Source organism: Phacochoerus africanus, chromosome 3 (genome assembly GCF_016906955.1).
Source record: "Phacochoerus africanus isolate WHEZ1 chromosome 3, ROS_Pafr_v1, whole genome shotgun sequence".
Taxonomy (NCBI): domain Eukaryota; kingdom Metazoa; phylum Chordata; class Mammalia; order Artiodactyla; family Suidae; genus Phacochoerus; species Phacochoerus africanus.
In genome coordinates this window covers 112,554,565-112,579,407 of record NC_062546.1, presented here as the reverse complement: position 1 = coordinate 112,579,407, position 24,843 = coordinate 112,554,565, and the positions used below count along the sequence as shown (strand labels likewise).

The following is a 24,843-nucleotide window of genomic DNA, read 5'->3' as shown; positions in this document are numbered from 1 at the left end:
TGGGATGTTTTCCATTTGGGATGTAACAGCTTTCCAGGTTCAAAAGAAGCAACCTGCTTATTTCCCTCGAGAGTATCATGGTGGTAGAAAAATCAATAGACACATACTTTACATACATTCTCTCATAGGATTTATTTGGGCTTATGAAATTGAAAGTGTTAAGCCATCACAAAAGGAGAGAAAAGCCGATGTGTTTCATTCTTGAATCAGCCCAGTTAAGGGTGAATTTCTTGGTGATATCTTCTCTCTGAGCTATGGCTTTTGACAGCCTTCTTTAGTCTGTGTTGTAAAATAAATATAGAAAAATAGAAATGCTCCATTTTAATTGTTTATAAAAGCTGGCTAATTTTAACTCACAACTACAGGTATATCAATTCATTAGCATAATAAGACAGTTTATACTGTCACAGACTATGCCTGTGCTCCACAGAATTGTAAACCTGGGGTTTTGTTTGTTTGTTTTGATATTTTCCCCCCTGAATCATTTGGTATGGCCACATTAAAAGGAAAGACTCTACACTGGTATTTATATAGGTCTCATTTGTAGAGACCTATATAAATGACCCACCTTTGCCATGGGTCAAAGAAAATCACAAACAAGGACACAGAGAAGGCAAGAGCAATACAATAGATGAATACAACACAATGGCTACTATTATTTTCTCTATTTTTATCTGCAGAGCAAGAGTCCTTCCAACAGTCCCCTGTGCATTTCCAAGAGGAGTCCCACAGACACATGTTCAAAGCCCTCTCCTTCTGCCCTCTTCTTCACTTCATCACCCCAATACCAAACTCATCCTCACTTGCTGTGTGATGATGTAAAGGGTGTTGTATCCACTGTGTCAGAAGAGTTTGAGTCTCTGTGGTTCTCTTTTTTCTAACCCAAGTACCATCCAGTACAAGTAACGTTAAGTATCCTCCAGTCACAACTTCAATCAAATCTCCCTCTCTCACATCTCTCAAAACTTTGTTGGTCTCTCTGTATTCTCCTGTCCGGCCCACATCACACTTTTCCTGTGTGTTCATTTCACTAGTCTCTGGTTCTGACTGAACCTGAGTGAATGTTCTCCTAATTCATCCCTGTGAAACTTGTAGAAAGTGGACCATATCGCAAAATCCCTCCCTCATCATTTCAAAAATACTCTACGTTCCTATTCATAGATAAGAAAATTTGAACCCCTTATTGCGGCATATCAGACACTTGTCTTAGCTCATGATGACCTGTGCAGATTTTCTCTTTCCAACATCCATACATTTTTAAATGAATTTTTTAGGAGTTCCTGTTGTGGTGCAGAGGAAATGAATCCTACTAGGAACCACGAGGTTGCAGGTTCGATCCCTGGCCTTGCTCAGTGGGTTAAGGTCCGGCGTTGCTGTGAGCTGTGGTGGAGGTCACAGACATGGCTCAGATCCTGCTGCTGCTGTGGCTCTGGCGTAAGCCGGCGACTACAGCTCCGATTGGACCCCCTAGCCTGGGAACCTCCATATGCCCCAGATGTGGCACTGAAAAGACAAAAAAAAAAAAATTAAATATATTAAGAGCACAGCTTGAGAAACACGGAGGGCTGGGTTTACATTGTAGCCTCGATAGCCTCCTGCTTTATGGAAATTAATGTAATTTAAGCACCCTTTCTTACACTCTGCTTCCAAATTGTCAATTCATTCTGTTGGTCCACCTTCACAATTTATTCCTAAGGGCATCTGTACTGCACTTGGTCTGAGGTAACATCCTTTCTCTCCCGGGTTATTGGGGTGACTTCTCCACTAATTGGTTTCTCCACTTCTTTCTTTGCCATCATAAAGATGACTTTCAGCAAACCAGCCTTTCAAAGTTTGTCATGGGCTTGGAGTCTGAATCCTTGAATGATTTCTGTTTTTGCTCAGAGTAAGCACAGATTGTCCCCAAGGCCTGCCAGGCCCGACTTCTCTGACCTCATCATGACCATGGCCTTCTTGCTCACTCTGCTCCATCACTGTTACTCATCAAACACTTCTGACTCTTTTCTTCATTGTCTCATTCATGTGCTTGAAAAGCTCTGCCAGCTTAATGCCCGTGTCATGTGGAGTTGATTTACAGCTACAGTGGAAAAGCTCCCTTGCTATCTGTGGGAGAGCCTGAATGTCTGTGTTCCCCTTTTGCCAAGATAAGGACAGTGGGATTTATGATGGGCTGCTTAAAATTTAGGATAAGGAACCTGGAGACCTTGTTCATAACCGTCAATGTTTGCCTACATTCTCTTTTGCTGCACTGTATCCTTTGCATTTATTTTTTTTATTTTTTATTTTTTGTATTATTTGCATTTAAATAAAAGCCATCTGTGAGTTGACTCTGTGATGACAGGTGATGCCTTTCAAAGAGATAAAATGAGTAATAATTTGTACCTCCTCCAATTCTTTGCTTACACATCCCTTGCTCAGTAGGGCCTACTCAGCCAAATTTAAAACTGCTCTCCAGTTCCCAATTACCCCTACTTCTCTCAGCTTTTCCATATAATTAATCACCTTTCACTACACTGTATAAAATATGCTTGTCACTTATAGAGTGGATGCCTCACCCACTGTGCGAAATTCTTGAGGCAAGACCTTGGTATAACCATAAAGTGATGTTGGCAGAAGAAGACTGTGAAAAATAGAAACAAAAGTAAAAGAGAGCAAGATATTGAATTCATGGCTTAAGAGTTGGAAAATAGAGAAAGTGGTGTGCTCAGCCTATTGCTCTATGAGAAAATGACTGATGTTGAGTGGAGGTGAGGAATTTGTGTATAGACAGTATAATGATGAAACTATGATTGAAGGACATGAGAAGAAGACTGCCAAGAGCCAAAATGCCTAAGATTTGGACACTTAATAAACTGATCAGAGAAGAGGCAGAGACTGGTCCAGGCAGAAACAAGACTGCATAGAGGATAGGGAATTAACATGTTTTCTTTGGTGGCAGATAAGGAAAGAGAGGTCCGTTGACTTTATTCTTGATCAAAGTCAGATATGGCAGGTAAACAAACAGATGAATGCTCCATCTCACTCTTAGATGAGTTTTTGATTTTTTCCTTTATGCTTAGTGATGTTTAGTAAGTAAAATATCACAATTTATTTGCACATATGGGCTATAAATTTGAACAACATATGCAGAAGTCAACTTTATCCCATCTTATAGTAACGAATTGTTCTTATGCCTTGGACAGTGAGTGTATTTAGCATTTTTCCTGGCATCTGCTAGGTCCTCAATAAATGTAAATTCCATTCCCCATTCCCAGCTTATATCAGAAAGTATGCGTCAACATGGTGGAGTTCTTTAGAGTTTAAACCTGGAGTCTGATTGTCTTAAACTTGAACTCAAAAGCTTTCTAAAATTCTATACAGGTGGGGAATTATTTATATTCCTTATGTCTATTTTATTATTTCTAAAATAAGGAGAACTTATTAATGTATTAACCAGGGAGTTAGTGAGGAAGAAATATAAGTGTTGGGAGACAATTTGTGTAAATTATCAGTTAGAACCTTAAAAATACCAGCCAAATGCATGATTGTTCATAAATATTTTAAGAACATATTTAAATTCTCTATAAAAGTCACTTCTATTCCCAGAATACTGGTTAATAAATCCGTGGCTAATGTGAGTTAACATTAAATGTTTCTAGATAAGCATAAAATAAAATTAACATCAAATGCTTTGTTTTAATCTTTCAGGCTTCAATATTACCAAATAGAGATCAGGTTGATGAAACATGGGAATAATAGACTAAGATACTGTTTAAAATACTTTTTAACAGTCTACTCTCTTAGACTGAGATACTGTTAAAAATACTTTTTAAAGTATTTAATGAATGATATCATTTTGTCAATAATTTGATTAGTTTACTTCACCTTTAAATGTAAGATTGTTGCTTTTACTGCTGCTGGCTTCTGATAGAGATCTACATGAAAGAAATAGAATTATTTTTAAGGTTAGGAAAGACTGTAATTTAAAGTCCAGAAATGCTAAAAAAAAAAAAATCTAGATTTGTACTAATTGCTCAGTTAATGTGTGCCAATACCAACTTTGTTTCCCATGTTCCCACTTTGGAATCATATATTCTAGTGTTTGGTCTTTCTCTAAAGTTAGTCTAACTTTTAAATATGTTAAGCATTTTTAAAATTCCAAATCAAAAGTCCATCTATTACTTACTTTTCTCTATTTTGTCTACATGGAAGACAGAATGAAGTATTAAAATATGTATGATGATGCTTCTCCAAAGTTAAACAGAAAATTTACTTACAAATTCTTAAATTATCATATTTTTAATTCTATTATTTTCATCAAATAAATATGTGAATATTTATTACTTCACTTCTGTTAATGAGGTCCTTAATGAGGCCTCTCTGTCTTCCAGTTCTTTAGTTACACTTTGTGGTATTTATGCAGCCTCCATTTTTTTCATTGGCTACTACACTCCTTTTCTTTGGTTCCTGTTGAGGAAGAATGTGGTGGTGTAAAGTTCCTACTAACTGGCTACAATTCTTTGGCCACAGATGATAAAACCAGGCTTGAACACCCAATTCAGGATTATAAATCCAGACAGAACACTGGCTGAAATTAGATACACTTGCACATCAATTTCTTTCTGTGTCTTGAGAAAATGAACTAAGAGGCACTTGTTGTGGAAGATTATTGGGATTTTTATTTGAAAATGAAACTAGAAAAAGTTGAGATAGCTACTCTGGGCCATGTGGAAGCAGAGCAGTCATTTTGGAGAGAATGGACATAGACAAGAAGAGATGATATCAATCATAAAGCCTTTGAGTGATGGAGAGAATGACTTAATTCATGACCACCCAGTTTATTACCACCCTTTTGTGTTTCATTTCTATATAGTTTCTTGCCCTTGCAGCCATGAAGCCTTTTACTAGTGCTCTAAATTTTAGGCTATCACCTAGAATACTCGACCCAGCAAGAATATAATTTAAAACAGAAGGGGAAATAAAGAATTTCTCCAACAATCAAATAAAAGAATACAGCAACACTAAGCCCATTCGAAAAGAAATACTTAAAGTCTCCTCTAAATAGGAAAGAAATAAGATATAGGATGGAGAAATTCACAATTGGAAAGTAATCAATTAAACAAGCCAGTATACAGATCTAAAAAGAAAAAATATGTAAAAGTGATGATAAACAAAAGGAACAGCAATGGGATAAACATGAATATGTAAAAAAATCAAAATCATAAAATATGGGGAAAGAGAGCAAGAAAATCTATACTCTTTTTTTTTTTCTGAATGTGTTTAAGCCTATATGACCATCAGGCTAAAGCTAGCAGATACAGGAAGGGGTTAACATGCTTGAAAAATAGGGCAAGCACAAATAAAAAACAATACATTCACAAAAACTAAAGAGAACACAAGCATAAAATAAAAGGAAATCATCCAACCAAAAAAGAAAGGAACAAAGAAGAAACATAGAATCAACTGGAAAACAAGGTTTAAAATGGCAAGAACACATATTTATCAATAATTACCTTAAATGTCAATGAACTGAATGCTCCAATCAAAAGATATAGAATGGCAGACTGGATAAAAAAACAACACCCTACAATATGCTGCCTACAAGAGACATATAAATCGAAAGTTAGAGAATGGAAAAAGATATTTCATGTGAATGGAAAAAAAAACAGGAAAGCAGGAGTCATAGTACTCATATCAGACAAAACAGACTTTAAAACAAAGGCCATAAGGAAAGACAAAGAAGGACACTATTTAATGATAAAAGAATCCATTCAAGAAGAGGATATTATACTTGTCAGTATATATGCCCCTAATATAGGAGCACCCAATATATACAACAAATATTAGCAGACATAAAAGGAGAAATTGATGGGAATACAGTAATAGTAGGAGACTTTAACACCACAGTCACATCAATGGACAGATCCTTTGGACAGAAAATCAATAAGGTAACGGAGATCCTAAATTACACATTAGAAAAGTTAGACTTAATTGATATTTTCAGGACATTACATTAGGAAAAACCATAATACACATTCATTTAAGTGCACTTGGAACATTCTCAAGCATTGACCACATACTGGGGCACAAAATTAACCTCAACAAATTTAAGAGTATAGAAATTATTTCAAGCATCTTCTCTGCTACAGTGGCATGAAACTAGAAATCAAACACAGGAAAAGAAATGAGAAAAACTGACTACATGGAGACTAAACAACATGCTACTAAACAAACAATGAGTCAATGAGGAAATCAAAAGGGAAATTAAAAAATACCTCAAAATAAATGGTAATGAAAACATAAGCATTCAAATTCTATGGGATGCTGCAAAAGCAATTCTTAAGAGGGAAGTTCATAGCATTACAGGTCTTCCTCAAAAAAAGAAGAAAAATCTCTAATCAACAACTTAACCCACCACATAAAAGAATTAGAGAAAGAACAACAAACAAAACCTGAAGTCAACAGAAGGAAGGAAATCATAAAGATCAGAGAGGAAATCATCAAAATAGGGATTCAAAGAACAATAGAAAAAAAATCAATAAAACCAAGAGCTGGTTCTTTGAAAGGGTAAACATAACTGACAAACCTCTGGTCAGACTCACCAAGAAGAAGAGAGAAAGAAATCAAATAAACAAAATAAGAATTGAAAAAGGAGAAATCTCAACAGATACTGCAGAAATACAAAAAATACATAAGAGAATACTATGAAAAATTATATGCCAACAGATCTGACAACCTGAAAGAAATGGACAACTTTCTAGAGACTTACAGCTTGCCAAAACTGAATCAAGAAGACATAGACCAACTGAACAGACTGATCACTAGAAATGAAATTGAATATGTAATAAAAACACTACCTAAAAATAAAAGTCCAGGACCAGATGGTTTCACAGGTGAATTCTACCAAACACACAAAGAAGAACTTATACCCATCCTTCTTAAACTTTTCCAAAAGGTTGAAGAAGAGGGAACACTCCCAAAGACATTCTGTGAAGCCACCATCACCCTAATACCAGAACCAGACAAAAATACTAAAAAAAAGAAAATTATAGGCCAATATCTTTGATGAATATAGATGAAAAAATTCTCAACAAAATTTTAGCCATCTGATCCAACAACATATAAAAAAGATCGTACACCATGACCAAGGGGGATTCATCCCAGGTTAGCAAGGATGGTTCAACTTGGGCGAATCAATGTCATAAACCACATTAACAAAAGGAAAGTCAAAAACCACCTGATCATCTCAATAGGTGCAGGAAAAGCATTTGACATAATCCAATATCCATTCATGAAAAATACTATTACCAAAATGGGTATAGAGGGAACATACCTTAACATGATAAAAGCCATTTATGACAAATCCACAGCCAATATAATACTCAACAGAGAAAAGCTCAAAGTCTTCCCATTGAAATCTGGAACAAGACAGGGATGCCCAATCACCACTTTTACTTAACATGGTATTGGAAATTCTAGCCACAGCAGTCAGACAAACAAAAGAAACAAAAGGTATCTAAATTGGAATAGAAGAGGTAAATCTGCAGATGACATGATACTATACCTAAAGACTCCACGTAAAAGCTACTAGAACTGAACAATGAATTCAGCAAAGCATCAGGATACAAGATTAACATTCAGAAATCAGTTGCATTTCTGTATGCTAACAATGAAATATTAGGAAAGTAATATAAAAATATAATACCTTTTAAAATCACATGCCCCAAAATTAAATACTTAGGAATAAACCTAACCAAGGAGGTGAAAGACTTACACAGTGAGAACTATAAAACATTAATCAAGGAAATTAAAGAGGATTCAAAGAAATGGAAAGATATCCAATGCTCCTGGACTGGAAGAATTACTACTAAAATGGCCATACTTCCCAAAGCAAAATACAGATTTAATGCGACCCTTATCAAATTACCCATCATGACATTTTTCACAGAACTAGAACAAACAATCTAAAAAATTTATATGGAATCACAGAAGACCCAGAATTGCCAAAGCAATCCTGAGGGAAAAAACAAGCAGGAGGCATCACTCTCCCAGACTTCAGACAATATTACAAAGCTACAGTAATCAAGACAGTGTGGTACTGGTACCAAAACAGACATATGGGCCAATGAATCAGAATAGAGAGCCCAAAAATAAATCAAGACACCTGTGGTCAATTAATCTTCAACAAAGGAGGTGAGAATATAAATGGGGACATGACAGTCTCTTTAGCAAGTGGTACTGGGAAAACTGGGCAACTTCATGTACATTAATGAAACTAGAACACACCCTCACACCATGCACAAAAATAAACTCAAAATGGCTTAAAGGCTTAAACATAAGATAAGATGCCATAAAACTACTAGAAGAAAATATACAGGCAAAATATTCTCTGACATCAACCTTACAAATGATTTCTTAGGTCAGTTTCCCAAGGCAATAGAAACAAAAACAAAAATAAACTAATGGGACCTAATTAAACTGACAAGCTTTTGCATAGCAAAGGAAACCATAAAAAAAAAAGGGGGGGAAGAAAGAAAAGTAGCTCCCGTCACGGCTCAGCAAAAACAAATCTGACTGGAATCCATGAGGATGCAGGTTCTATCTTTGGCTTTGCTCAGCGGATTAAGGATAAGCATTGCTATGAGCTGTGGTGTAGGCTGCAGACACGGCTCAGATCTGGCATTGCTGTGGCTGTGGCTTAGGCCAGTGGCTATAGCTCTGATTTGATCCCTAGCCTGGGAACCTCCATATGCTGCAGGTGTGGGGGAAAAAAAAAGATAGGAAAAAAGGCCAAAACATAGAAAAGACAACATACAGGATGGGAGAAAATAGTTGCTAACAATACAACCAACAAGGGCTTAATTGCCAAAATATACAAACAACTCATACAACTCAACGGCAAAAAACCCAATTGAAAATTTGGCAGAAGATCTGAATAGACAGTTCTCCTAAGAAGACATATGGATGGACAACAGGCACATGAAAAAAAATGCTCAACATCATTAGAAAAATGCAAATTAAAACTACAATGAGGTGCCACCTCACACTGCTCAGAATGACAACCATTAATAAGTCTACAAATAACAAATGCTGGAGAGGATGCAGAGAAAAGGGAACTCTCCTACACTGTTGGTGGGAATGTAAGTTGGTACAACCACATTAAAAACAGAATTGGGGGTATGTCAGAAAACTAAATATGGAATTACCAAATAATCCAGCAATCCCACTCCTGGGCATATATCTGGACAAAACTTTCATTGAAAAAGATACATGCACCCCTATGTTTATTGCAGAATTATTAACAATAGCAAAGCCATGGAAATAGCCTATATGTCCATGACAGATGACATTTGAGTGACAGATGAATGTATTAAGAAGATGTGGTACGTATACACAATGGAATACTACTCAGCTATAAAAGAGAACAAAATAATGCCATTTGCGGCAACATGGATTCAACTAGTGATTCTCATACTAAGTGAAGTAAGTCAGAAGAGAAAGACAAATACCATGTGATATCACTTATATGTAGAATCTAATATATGGCACAAATAAACCTATCTACAGAAAAGAAACAAACTCATGGACATGGAGAACAGACTTGTGGTTGCCAAGAGGGAGGAGGAGGGAGTATGAGGGACTGGGAGTTTGGGGTTAGTAGATGCCAACTATTGCATTTGGAGAGGATAAGCAATGAAGTCCTGCTGTATATCACAGGAAACTACATCCAATCACTTGTGATGGAACATGATGAAAGGTAATATGAGAAAAAGAATGTATATATTATATGCCTATGTATATATATATTATATACATATATATGTGTATAACTAGGTCACTTTGCTGTACAGCATAAATTAACTGAACATTGTAAATCAACTACAATAATTTTTTTTAATAATTAAATTAGAAAAAAAACTTTAGGCTGTCATGAGCAGATTTTGTTATTTATGATCAATGATACCTACTATATCATCTCTTCCAAAATTTGTATTTAGTTCTTACAACTATTCAGATTTTTCAGAGTCCAAGAAGACTTATACCAGATATTATTCATTAAATCAATTTATAACAATTTAGTGGTTACGTAAATGTCCATATGAATCATGTAGAATACTACCCTGAATTTAACAGATGGCTGCTGACTTGTTCATAAATAAAATGAACTAACTTGGGAAATAGAGGTGTTTATTGAAATTTTTATCATTACTTCATCTCTGACTATACAAATGAGAAACAAAAATCATTTTCTTTACAATGAGGAAATGAGACCCACTTATTTACCCTACCCTTTGCATTCTCATCTTCCTAAATATTTACTAAGCCCAACTGTGAGTTGCACTGATGTTCCAGTAAAGAAAAAAAGCTGTATGTAAGTGCAATAAGTCAGGCAGAGAAAAAGTACGATCCCACTTATATGTGGAATCTAAAAATAAAAATTAAGAAAAACCCTGTCATATATCCAGAGAACAAACTGATGGTTGCCAGAGGTGATGGCAGGTAGGGGGAGGAAGGGAGTGTGAGCAAAACGGGTAAATAGGGTCAAACTTCTAGTTATCAAATAAATACATCATGGAGATACAATGTACAGCATGGCGACTATAGTTGATAATAATTGAATTGAACAGAACTTTAAAATCCTCATCAGGAGAAAATTAAATTTTTGTAACTATATATGGTGATAGACGTTAACTAGAATCATTGTGGTGATCATTTTGCAATATATACAAATATCAACACCTTATGCTGTACATATGAAATTAATATAATGTCATATGTTAATTATATCTCATTTTTTAAAAAGACCTAATCAAGCTCTGCTCTACAAAAAAAAAAAAAAAAGCTGCACAGGTGCTTAAATTCTCATTTTAGGAATACATGAGCAACATTAGCTAAGTGTAAACTGAACAGTGTCCTGTGTTTTCTCTGCCTCTTTCTTTACCATCTTATATTTTCTCACCTTCTCCCATACTCGATGCTTTCCTATTTCTATTCATCTTTACATTCTTCATATTTATGCTGCCCTGTCTCTAGTAATCTTCTTGGCACAGCCGAAGTCAGTGCAAGGAAAATGTGGTTGCCTGGGAAATAGAACTTTCTAAAGCAATTACAGCCAACATATCTTTCTATTCGAAAGGTACTGGGGATTTACTGAGTAACTTCAGTTGTTCCTGGCCCTGTATGAATTCTGAAAAAAAACTGGTGTGTACTAATACTCAATATTTCTAAACATTAACCCAATCCATTCAAGAATCCCTACTTAAAACATTCTGAAAAACATTTGAATTTTCCCACAAAGCATTTTTAATATTAAATATAAAAAATAATGAGTTTACTTACTCTTCACTTACTGTACCCTCTTTGTCCTGAAATATCTTCTTTTTATTACACTTAAGAGTAATGAGGGCAATTAGAATGAGCAAAGGTAGGAAAATGTAGAAACTGATCAAGAGACCTTTTTTTTGAGAAGCACGATGTCGTTTTAACAAGAGTTTTGTATATTTTACATCTTCATCTGAAAACATAATAAGAGTACTTTTTAACTTTTTCAAAAATGAATTTAAAGCAATTAGTATTTGAATTATAAAAATTTGGGATCAAAGAATATAGTCATAGAATGAATAAATTTAGAAGAATATTCTGTGACTATGCCCCAAAGTGCACTATATATTTATGTCAAATGTATCTAGTATTTATTTTTAATTTTACATGTATATTTAATATTAATGTGCTACATTCTAATGTATTTTAATCTATCATATCCCTTCTATAAGGAAGGAACACATTAAATTGATATTATCATCTAATAGGTTATTCCATGTAAAAGTAGAGCGAAAAAAAGTTTTAAAAATTTTTAATAAAAATTATTGATATAACTGAAACTGATTTTAAAAAACAATTAACCATAATAGATATATAAAGTATATGTTAAAAATTTTGTGTTAATTAGAAAAATAGATATTCCTCTAGGTGTTATAAAGGCATATAAATCTAAAAAACAGGAGTTCCCATCATGGATCAGTGGTTAACGAACCCGACTAGCATACATGACGATGCGGGTTTGACCCTTGGCCTCGCTTGGTGGGTTAAGGATCTGCCATTGCCGTGAGCTGTGGTGTAGGTTGAAGACACAGCTCAGATCCTGTGTTGCTGTGGTTCTGGTGTAGGCCAGCAGCCACAGCTCCGATTAGACCCCTAGCCTGGGAACCTCCATATGCCACTGGTGCGGCCCTAAAAGACAAAAAATAATAATAGTAAATAAAAAAAAAATTTTAAATAAATCTAAAAAACAAAAATCTATGGAAACTTGGCTCAATTAAGCAAAATAAATAAATCAGACAACTAAAATACAAAAAAAAAAAAAAACAACTAAACTAAGCAATCAGAATCACCACCAAAGCAACTATGATGATTTAATTGTACATGAATTTAGTTCCCACTCAAAAAGACAAAAGAATCACTTTCTTTGTTGTTTTGGGTTTATTTTTGGCTGCACCTGTGGCATGTGGCAGTTCCCAGTCCAGGTATTGAACCTCGGCCAGGTATTGAACTCACAGCACAGCAGCAACCTCTGGAGTGGCAATGGGAGATCCTTAATCCAGTGCAGCACAAGAAAACCCCAAGAATTGGTAACTTTAAAACACACACACAGTCCAATTATGTGTTGATGAAAAGTGATTCACCTAAAAGAAAAAGATTTAGCAAGACATATGTATTATAAGAAATAAATTAGAAAATATATGCAAAAATATTGACACTAATCAAACATGCATCAGTCTCATGCTATGGTAGAATCAACACTTTTAAAACTCTCTTTTCCTGGCTTCATCCATCAGAAAAGTTCAACTCTCCTTTAATTCATCTTTACTAAAATTACCATGTTGGAAGTGGAGCTTCCTTCTCATGTGCTTAATTCCTCCAAAGACTGAATAGGCAATTTATTAGATAAATTGGGAGATACCCATTATTCTAGGGAAGAAAAACAGGGCACTTCCACCTTGGGGCATGATGGAATTTTTCCTTTAAGTGTGTCAATAATAAAAACACAAAACAAGACAAAATGCATGGGGGAAATTGTTTCTGAAAGTCAACAGGAAATACAGAGCTATTATATCTGAAGAGAAAACAAGATGTTGATTTTATGGAAAGACCATTCTACCTATGGATAATTTGCCAATCTCAGCACAGAGAATCGGAGTCCTAGGCATATAGCATTCCCACGGAGTTAAGGAGGCAGAGAACAGAGTTCACAGCAGCAGAAATGGTTTGAAACTGAGGGGTGCAGCATGGACCAGAAAGTTGCTGTAGATTAAAGATTCCAAAAGTGTTGGGGAGATCCTCACAGGTATCCCTGGCAGTAAGCTAAGGGAGAGAGACAGAAAGAGAGAGGGGGAGAGAGAGAGAGACATATGTGCATACATACTTACATAGATACACAGATACATAGATGTATAGATATACATATACATAGTTGGAGACAACCCGAAGCTAGTTAGCAGCTCTTACTGGGGTGAGGATGGAAAGAAATACTAGAGTTTGAACAGTGCTGGAAAAAAAAAGAACCTGGTTTCACCACATTCTCACTAATAGTTGTTGCCTGTATTTTTTACTGTAATAATCACCCTAATGAGTGGGAAAGTAGTCGCTCATTGTGGTTTTGACTGGCATTTTCCTAAGATGTTGAACATCTTTTCATGAGCTTATTGGCCATTTGTATATCTTCTATGGAGGTGTATTTATTTAAATCCCTTCCCATTTTTAATTGGGTTGTCTGCTTAATATGGACTTGTATTCTTTATATATTCTGAAGACAAGTCCCACATGAGATATGATATTTACAAAATATTTTCTCCCACTCTTTAGTTTGAATTTCACTTTCTTGGAGGTATCTTTGCAAGCACAAAAGTTCTTAATTTTGATGAAGTTAAATCAATCTATTGTTTCTTTCTTCACTTGTGCTTTGGTATCTTTGATAATATAGTCTATGCCAAGGTCACAAAGGTTTACTAATATGTACTCTGTTTTATAAATTTAGATTTTGAATTTAGATCTATGATGCAATTTCGGTTAATTTTTGTGAACATTGTGATGCAGTAATCCAGCGTCATTTGTATGTGGATATTTACTTGCCCCAACACCATTTTTTTTTAAAGACCATACCTTCTCCATTAAATTGTTTTGGCGTCTTTGTCAAAAATCAATGACTGTAAGCCTGAAGCTTTATTTCTGGGTTTTCTCTTTTAGTCTATTGAAATAAATGTCAATCCGTATCCTTGGTACAATACTACACTGAATTGATTATTTTAGCTTTGTAATGTTTTGGAAAAGTGTTTTCAGTTTCAAGTTTTCTTGCAAACTATGTTTTCAAGATTATTTTTTACTATTCTATCATTTGAATTTTTGTAAGAATTTTAGGATCAGCTTGTCATTCTCTGAAAAAGAGATAGCTTGGGTTAGTTAAGGATTGTGTTGAATTTGTAGATTAATGTTGGGAGTATTTCCATATTAACAATAGTGAGTTTTCCAATATATTATCAGGAGATGTCTTTACATTTATGCAGATCTTTATTTTAATAATGTAGTTTTAGCTTTCACTGTATTATCCTATAATTCTTTTCATAAAAAAATTATTTCTAAACAATTTTTGGGGTGATGTTATAAAATGGTATTTTTGCCTAACAATTTTGCTTTATCGTGGTAAAATATGCAACACATAAAGTTTACCATTTCAAACAGTTTTGAATGGAGAGTCAATGGCATTAAGTACCTTTGTGTATCTATCATTACCATCAAACTCTAGGACTTTTTCATCCTCCTAAATTGAAACACTCTACCCTTTAAACATCGACTTACCATTTTCTCTCCCTCCAGCCCCTGGCAACTACCTTTCTGTTTTGTCCCTCTGAATTTGATTACTGTAGGTACCTCATAAAAGCAGAATCATTCAATATTTGTTCTTTTGTGCAGGCTCATTTTAGTTAGCATAAGGTTTTCCAGTTCCATCTATATTGTACCATGTGTCAGAATTTCATTCCTTTTTTTTTTTTTTTTGGTCTTTTGTCTTTTGAGGGCCCCACCTGCGCATCTGCGGCATATGGAGGTTCCTAGGGAAGGGGTCTAATCGGAGCTGTTGCCTCCAGCCTATACCACAGCCACAGCAATGCCAGATCTTAGCCTCATCTGTGACCTACATCACAGCCCATGGCAATGCCAAATCATTTTCATGCCTTTTTAAAAGGTAAATAACTTTCCACTGTATGTATATACCATTGTATGTGTATACTACTGATGGACATTTGAGTGTTTCTGACTTTCAGCTATGGTGAATAAAGCGGCTAAGAACACGTGTATACAAATATCTGTTTAAGTCCATCATTTCAGTGCTTTGAGTATATACCTAGATGTGGAATTTTAGGATAACATGTAATTTTATGTTTAATTATTTGAGGAACCTCCATGCCATTTTCCACATGGGCTGTAACACTACATTTCCACCAACAATGCACAGAGTTTCCAATTTCTCCACATTCTCATCAGCACTTGATACTTTCTGATTTTTTAAATAATAGCCATTCCAATAGGTGTGAATTAGTATCTAGTTGTAGTTTTGATCTGCAATTCTCTAACAATTAGTGATGTTGAACAATTTTTCCTGTGCTTACTGGACATCCATACATCTTTTTTTGAAGAAATGTCTATTCATGTCCTTTGCTATTTTTTTAATTGGGCATACATGTTTCTTTACACCTGAGTTGAAGGAGCATTTTACATAACAGTAATAGTTCATCAGATATATGATTTGCAAACATCTTCTCCTTTTATAATATGATAATGTTAATAATTTTTCTCCAACTCAAGAATCAATGAATGAACAGAATGTTTCTACTAACTAAAAGGAAACATCATATTCTCATCCAGTTAGTCATACTTCAGCATGCAATATTTTGTCACAAATACCTAGATCATTTTGTATTTGTGAAGATCTAGAATAGTATCTTCTCACCTTTTATCATACTTGTACATGAACATTTATTTGATATAATTTACATCTGGGCAAATGTATACACTAAGTTGGCTGAAAGGAGTTAGATGTTGTAGGAGTGCTAAGCATTGATTAATCATTTAAATTGATGTTTGTAAATATAAAATTAAATTATGTTCTATTATAGTACAACATTATTTACAATAGTTCTAAACAAAGTGAAATAATAAAACTGAAATAATAAACATGTACAGTAGCTAGTGATAATTACAAAATTATTGTGGAGGAAATCGAAGACATATAAATGGAGAAATAAATTGTGTTCATAGATTGGAAGATTCAATAATAAGTAGTGAAAATGTAAAAGTTTCCTAAATTGATCCATAGGTTTAACACAATTTGTATCAAAATCATGGGCAGATTCTTTGTGAGCACAGACAAGCTTATTCTAAAAGGTATATGGAAAGGAGAAACACTAAAATAGCCAAAACAATTTTGAAAAAGGAGAATAAAGTGTGAGAACTCACTTTTCCTAATGTTAAAGATTACTATATAGCTACAGTTATCAAAACAGTGTCGTACTGGTGGAGGGAATGACACATAGATCAATGGAACAGAATAGAGGTCTGAGAAAATACACCAACACAAAAATGTCCAATTAATTTTTAACAAAGGTGCAAAATCAACTCAGTGGACAAAAGACAGCTTTGCAAAGAATTGTGCTAGAACAATTTGACACTCATAAATTAGAAAATTAATCTTCTACCTTTGGTAAAAACTAACTCCAAATGGATCACAGGCTTAAGTATAAAACATAAAGGTATACTTTTTACAGATAACATAGCGGAGGATTTCAAGTCTCAAGACTGACAAAGAATTCATATACTTGACACCAAAAGCATAGACCCAAAAATGAAAAAAAAAAAAGAAAAAGAAAAAAAAGAAGAGCTTTTCAAAATAAGAACTGGGGAAAAAAAAAAAAAAACACTTTGGGTCTGAGAAAAAACAAATACAGACTTTGGGAGAATATGTTCAAATCACAAATCCAACAAAATGCATATGCCTCTGATAACTCAACATTTAATAAACAAAACAATTTAAAAATGGGCGAAACATGTAAACAGACTTTTCACTTAAGTAGATAGGTGCCAAATAACAAGAGAAAAGGTACTCAATATTTTTATCCATCAGAGAAGCACAAATATAAAAACACAATGAGGTATTAGTACACACCAATAGAATGGCTTTAAAAAAAGTGGTATTATTTGCCAAGGGTGCAAAAAAAAAACATTCATATGTCATTGGTGGAGATGTCAAATGGCACAGCCACTCTGCAGAATAGCTTGGCAGTTGCTTTTAAAACTATATACGTGCATGTTTATATCAGTTTTATTTACAGTTGCCAAATCTAGGGAAAAAAACCAAATATGCTTCAATGGGTTAATGAATAATCAGAGACATAGCAATTTCATTCTTGGAGAATTAAACATTTATTTTGATGCAGAATCTCCCATGCAAATCTTCATTGCAGATCTATTCATAATAACTAAAAGTTGGCATCCACCAAATGTCCTTCAATGGGTGGATAATTACACAAATTATGATACAGACATACAAAGGAATACAGGTCACCAATAAAAAGGAATGAAAAATTCCTACATGCAGCAGCTTTGATGCAGTTCATGGGAATTATGCGAGAAAGACAATCTCAAAAAGATACAAACTACATGATTCCATGTATATAGCGTTCATGAAATAACATAATTAGAAGAGAGGGAGAGCACTTTAGTGGTCAAGAGTTAGGAATGGGGAAAGAGAGGATCAGTGTAGCTATACAGAGGAGTAACAATATTAGGGGCCATGTAGTGGTGATAGTGGTCTATATCTTGACTATGGTGGTGGTTACACAAATTTGAACACGTGGTGAAATTGCATAGGATTAAATATACACATACATGAATGCATACACACACGTACACATAAGTAAGTGCCTACATACTGAAAAGGTATGTGCATTTCATCAATGCCCATTTTCCGGTTTTGATATTCTACTGCAGTACTGAAAAAAGTTAACACTTACTGAGGCTGAGTAAAGGATACACAATACTTTCCTCTAAATTTTTTGGCAACTGCTTATGAACCTATAATTATTTCAACATAATAAGTTAACTAAAAATAACGAGATATCATTACATATCTGAAGTTGCCAAAACAAAATCAAACAAGAGAAACAACAACAACAAAAATGGCAATACCAAGTGCTTGTGAAGTGTGGGTCATCTGTGCAAAGTAAATGGGATTCTCACAGGTAAAGGCGGAGAAGGAAAATTGTAAGGCCACTTTGGAAAATAATTTGTTTCTTAAAAAATTAAAATATACTTACTAAAAAAAATGCATTTAGAGAGTTCCCCTTGTGGCTCAGTAGGTTAAGAACCTAACATAGTGTTCACGAAGATGTGGGTTCATGCCCCAGCTCACTCAGTGGGTTAAGAATCCAGCATTGCTGCAAGCTGCAGCATAGGTCACAGATGCATCTCGGATCTTGCATTGCTATGGCTGTGGCATAGGCCTGAAGCTGCAGGTCCAATTTGACCCCTAGCCCAGGAACTTCCATATGCTATAAATGCAGTCAGAAAAAGAAAAAAAAAATACACTTAGTAAATGATCCAGCAATACCATTTATAGGTATTTACCCACCAAAATTGAGAAGTTATATATACACAAGAGCTTATATGTGCATGTTTATAGCAGTTTTATTTATAATTGCCAAATCTAGAGAAAAAAAATATGCTTCATTGGGTAAATGAGTAAGAGAACTATAGTACTTAGTTTCAATAGGATGCTACTTAACAATAAGGAAGAATGAATTATTAAAACAGATGACAATAGCAATGAATCTCAAATGCCTATGTTCCATTACAAGACATTCGGGAAAGGGCAAATCTATGGTGACAGAGAACAGGTGGTTTATTGTGGGGAATTCATGGTGGGAGATAAACATAGAGAGAAGCCAGAGGGAAGTTTTGAGATGATGGCTCAACTGTGTATCATGACTATCATGGTAGGAACAAGAACACGAACCTTTTTTTTCAATACTCACAGAACTATGTATGACAGAGTGAATATTACTGTGTGTAATTTTTTTTTGTCTTTTTGCTATTTCTTGGGCTGCTCCCGCGGCATATGGAGGTTCCCAGGCTAGGGGTCTAATTGGAGCTGTAGCCACTAGCCTATGCCGGAGCCACAGCAACGCGGGATCCAAGCCGCGTCTGCAACCTACACCACAGCTCACGGCAACGCCGGATCATTAACCCACTGAGCAAGGCCAGGGATTGAACCCACAACCTCATGGTTCCTAGTCGGATTCGTTAACCACTGCGCCACGACGGGAACTCCTGTGTGTAATTTTTTTTAAAGTCAAATATGTTTAATTTTAAAAGTAAATGTTAAAAAAGAGACAATGGTGAATATGTTTTTTTCCAAAATTTCAAAAAATACAACCCCAAGAGAATGAACCCAAAGAAAAGCACATCTTGGTAAATCATAGTGAAACCATGGAAAATTGAAGATATAAAATAAGTATGAAACTCAAAGAATGGATGTGTCAGGGGACTGCTGACTGAAATCCCCCCACCTTGGCCAGGCACCATAATAGCTGCTTACAGGAATTGTCTCACAACAGGAGGCTTTGACAGGAACATGGTGCTGCCCTGAAGACTAACCAGGAGGATGTGAGAGGGGCCAGTAGGATGAAGGAGAGGACCAACCTCCCTGAATCCTTGGGGCTGGAATACATTGTGGCTAAGAGATGCCCACACTAAGATTCCCACCAACCCAAGAGAATAAATCCAAAGAAAATCACGCCAGACCAAGTATGGGCCAAGCAAGATGCCTGACAAGAGACAACCCAGAAACCAACCCCATTCCCATAAAACCTGAGACTGTAAGCCACATGGCAGAGCAGTTCTCCTGGGCTCCCTCAGCTTGCTGCTCTGCCCAGGCACCCCTTCCCAATAAAGTCTTTTGTTTTATCAGCACATGTGTCTCCTTAGACAATTTATTTCCAAGTGTTAGACCAGAGACCATTCTTGGGTCTGGGAAGGGGTCCCCCTTCCTGCAACAAAGGAAGCATTATACTACTGGGATGAATAATAATAATGACAGCAGCATTCTCATCACAAAATGGAAGCCAGGATACAGTGGGATTCCATGTTTGAACTGCTGAAAGAAACAATTCTCGCTGTAGAATTCTTTCTCCAGTGAAAATACCCTTCACGAACTAAAATATCATAAGAATATTTTAAAAACGAACAAAAGCTGAGACAATTGGTCACTATTGAGGCAAAATAATGAATAATGATTTTAGGTAGTTATTGTAGGAACACGGGCTTCGATATATTCCCTGATTGATGTCCATGGTTTAAGATTTGTAAAAACTAATCAAGACAAATAGGCCTTGCTTGTGTCAGATTAACTATTGAAAGTACATTTGTTTTACATCAAAGTGGGAACTAACCCCTGACTATACATTCGACTGTTAGCAAAAGAATGTATAAAGTGGCAACTCTAAGTCTAGGGGAATGAATAGCAAAAGGACGAAAAACTTATGGAGCCTACCCTAACTCTAAAGTCCCTATTGGACGAGGCCCGATAAGGTAAACTGGGTAAGGCCAATGGGAAAAAGAACTGATATCTGGACCCTGCATTGGCTCTCCTGTCTTTAAGAGATAAAAACCTCCATAGAACAATAGAAAAAGGGACTCTTCCTCCCCCCTCCCAGTGTCTGTGATGGGAGCTATTTGCTTTCCTGTAATAAAGACTTTTCCTTGCTTGCTGCCTGTGTGTTCACAAAGTTCACCATCTCCGTGAACAAGAACCTGGATTCTGGTAACATCTTTCCCATAACACTATTCGGTACACACAAAAAGAAATATTAAAGAAAGTTTTTCAGGCTGAAAGAAAACAACCCACATGGAAATTTCAATGTGCTAGAGGTGAAAAGCCCTTGAAAACAGTAAACAGGTGGGTAAATGTAAATATTTTCAGTAAAATTCTTTAACATTCCATTGGGGATTTTAAGGCAAATACAATGACTTATTGTCAGGTTTACAACATACACATAAATAAGATAGATCACAACAGAAGCACAGTGATGGAAAGACATTAATGGAATTTTATTGTTAGGAGAGTTTTTACATTGTGAAGTTGACAAAAATCAAATATTCTACAATTGTTCAGGAATATTCACCAAATTAAAAAATGCTTTGTGCAATCTCCTATCAATAATACTTTGGATATGTAAGATTTTGTTATTTATGCCTTTCAACAGCAGAGTTAACTTTAAAGATGCAACTCTGTTGTGAAGTAGCATGTCACAATAGTTAACATCCTCAGAATATACAGACTACATAATAAAACTGTCACCTATTCTAGAATTTAACAATACCTATTGTAACTGAGCAGAACCCTATGGTGCCTTCCTGGTGTAGGCCTTCTCCCATATCCTCTGCTTTAACTCCTCTCTGAAGCATCTAGATAACAGTGACCCGACGTGGCTCTGTGGTTAATGAACCCAACTGGTATCCATGAGGATGCAGGAACAATCCCTGGCCTCGCTCAGTGGATTAAGGATCTGGCATTGCCATGGGCTGTGGTGTAGGTCGCAAATTCGGCTCGGACCCCTTGTTGTTGTGGTCGTGGTGTAGGCTGGCAACTACAGCTCCGATTGGACCCCTAGCCTGGGAACTTCCATATGCCATGGGTGAGGTCCTAAAAAGGCTAAAAAATTAAAATAAAATAAATAAAAATGCTTTACAAATTTAGTTCAGGAATGTGAGATATTTTGGGAGCACTCATCACCTGTGTCCTTGAATGGCCTGCAATAAACTTTTCTCTGCTCCAAACTCTGACATTTTGGTTTGGCCTCACTGTATGACAGTTACATGAATTTGTACTAACACTATCTAGAAATTGCTGCTGTGTAAATAGAAAATTCCTGGGAACCATTGCTAAAACTAAGACAAGGTCTATTAAAGTGTTCATTTCTAGATTTAAATTAAAACCATACACAAAATTTTTATCAACAGTGTGATCTAGACCTGTGCCGTCTAATACAGCAGCTACTAGCCACAAGTAAGTATTTAAATTTAAATTGAATCTGGAGTTCCCATTTCGGCTCAGTGGTAACAAATTTGACTCGTATCCAGGAGTACACAGGTTTAATCCCTGGCTCCACTCAGCGGGTTAAGGATCAGCATTGCCATGAACTGCAGTGTAGGTCACAGATGTGGCTTGGATCTGGTGTTTCTGTGACTGTGATGTAAGCCAGCGGCTACAGCTCTGATTGGACCCCTAGCCTGGGTACTCCCATATGCCACAGGCGCAGCCCTAAAAAGACAAAAGAAAATAAATAAATAAATTTAAATTTATATAAAGTGATATAAAAAGGAAATTTTGGTTCCTTAGTTGCACTATCCACATGTCGGGTGCTCAAAAGCCACACGGACCGTGGGGATGTATGATATTTTTATAAATGCAGAAAGCTCTCAGTGATTTAGATACTAACCTTCCAAAGTCCAAAACCCATCATCGATGCTTCCTCCTGGCGATGAGGGTGCTGGTTCACATGCTGGAGGAGCATATCCAGCATCACAGTGACAATTGAGCTGAGTATTGCAAACCTAAAACCAAAACTAACTTTAAAAAGAGTATTTTATGTACAATATAGAAATTTAAACATTATTTGTTACTTTAGGTCAATATAAGTTATTAAAGTATTATAATTTAGTATATTATAGGTGGTTTTTACATTAATGTGATAAGTAATTTAAAAATAAAAATATAATTTTTTTTCCCTTATTTATCTCTTGTACTTTTAAATAAAAGTATATTCCGATACAACTGAAATGCCTTATACTAGAAAGGCATAAGGATTATGAAGCTAGAAATTATAAAATACTGTGAGTTTGAATATACCATGAATTGTGCTAATTTAAAAAATCAGCAGTGGTAAGAGTCAATTTTTACCAAAAAAAAAAAAAATGAGGAAAAACTAAAGGAAGAAGTTGGCTTAATCAGACACAGTTAGCAAAATTTATTTTGCTAGAAATGGGAAGGCTGGAAAATATGTATAAATGTGATCTGATGGGTGAATTGAAAGAAGAACCAAAACCAAACAAAGAACCTAGAAATAGTTTCATTAAAAACTTAATAAGGCATTAATTTAAATTAAATAAGAAAGGAAAGAAACAGAAAAGGAAATGTCAATAATAGGACATGTAAGTGATCTGGGAGAAGAATTTGATAAAAGACACAGACAGGTCACTTTTTTTCCTAGGCTACTATGTAAAATATGAAGCTTTGCTATGGCAGGAGATACTAGCCATAAAGTTAAAGCCAAATGCATGCATGGAGGTGAGATAGGAAATAGATGGGTCCCAGGTTTAGCAACTAGAATCTGTCCCCTGTGGACAGATACTTCAAAATAAAGATTATGGCAGAAGCAAAGACAAGCTGAGTCCTGCTTGGATAAAAGAAAAAGAGGTCACTTATTTCTCATTCTTGGGGTCAAAGAGACCTTCAGAACTACACATGTGCAGAAAAGTCCTCAGGGGTCAGAGAAGGGAGGGGGCGCCAGCCCATAGAACATCCTGTCAACTTCCTAGAGACCTGGTACTGGAATCTATCTTAGCTAAAAGATGCACACGCACACAGACAAGGGCCCTGAGTCAGGCTAAATATGGACTCAAGGCCAGATGAAGCAAGATGATTGGCCAGAGGAAGCCCAGAAGGACTGTCCCCATGAAAGTGATTTAAACCACCTCCAAAGGTGAATGTACAACAGCATGACTGTACCACTACTTAACAATAGTTAAAAATTTATGTACAATAGTTAAAATTTATATTATCTGAAAGTCCATCTTCAAATATAGTATGGAAGAGACATGCGGGGAAACTCAATGAAGCTATTCAATGATGAAGCAGACCAGAATGAACAGAAAACAGCTCCTATAAAAATATTAGATTATAAGTAATATGTGTAATATAAATATATTGTGTGAATGTTTAAATATTTTCTACACCTCATATAATTTTCTTTCTGTCTTTTTAGGGCTGCACCTGTGGCATATGGAAGTTCACAGGCTAGGTGCCCAATCAGAGCTATAGCTGCTGGCCTATGCCACAGCCACAGCAATGCCAGATCTGAACCACATCTGTGACCTACACCACAGCTCACGGTAACGCCAGATCCTTAACCCACTGAGCGAGGCCAAGGATCGATTCCACATCCTCATGGATACTAGCCAGGTTTGCTAGTGCTGAGCCACGATAGGAACTCCCTACACCTCGTATACTTTTAAGCATTATTACACTGAAAATGTTATTGACATGGATCAAAATAACTATTATTAAAAACCATTGTACATACCCCATGTCCACTGCATAGTGCTGTGGAGTTACAGTTTGGTCTTTGTACGTAGTCACTGACATTTGTGCAAGATCCTCTCATACAAAACTAAAATATTAAAACAACAAACAACAAAAAAATTTTAAATGTAAAGTCAGGAATTGAACAGCTGTGTTAGGTATGAAAATTAGGTGCACAAGATATAAATACTTAAGATGAATCTGCATTTCACATATATTCATTTTAATAAGGGAACTTGGAGTCAAATGGTATGTGTTACCTAATCAAATATCAGATTTTGAAAATCAAAAACTGTTATTCCCTTGAAGGAGCAGAACTGTGCATTTATTGATATTAAATGGTATAAGTACAAATATAGCCAACCTGTATTGACCATTTGTAATGAGCTAGGATCTGTCTTCACATTTTCTATGCATTTTTATAACATATACTCATACTGACCTTGTGAAGGAGC

The 24,843-nt window shown here is 35.6% G+C and overlaps 1 protein-coding gene across 2 annotated transcripts in view; it reads right to left on the bottom strand.

Moving 5' to 3' along the window:
- Positions 1 to 135: 135 nt before the first annotated feature.
- LOC125123135 (A disintegrin and metallopeptidase domain 3-like) overlaps positions 136 to 24,843 on the bottom strand; it is a 93,850-nt gene continuing 69,142 nt past the window's right edge. Inside the window, exons 17-21 of one of the 2 annotated variants that reach the window (XM_047772415.1) lie at positions 24,390 to 24,476; positions 22,527 to 22,641; positions 11,320 to 11,494; positions 3,865 to 3,914; positions 136 to 279 (exon numbers count right to left, since the gene is read on the bottom strand). In XM_047772415.1, coding sequence (XP_047628371.1) covers positions 275 to 279; positions 3,865 to 3,914; positions 11,320 to 11,494; positions 22,527 to 22,641; positions 24,390 to 24,476 — 432 coding nt within the window. In that variant the 3' untranslated portion in view covers positions 136 to 274. Of the gene's footprint in view, positions 280 to 3,864; positions 3,915 to 11,319; positions 11,495 to 22,386; positions 22,642 to 24,389; positions 24,477 to 24,843 lie in introns of those variants that run through there. The other variant, XM_047772414.1, reaches the window with a different exon arrangement.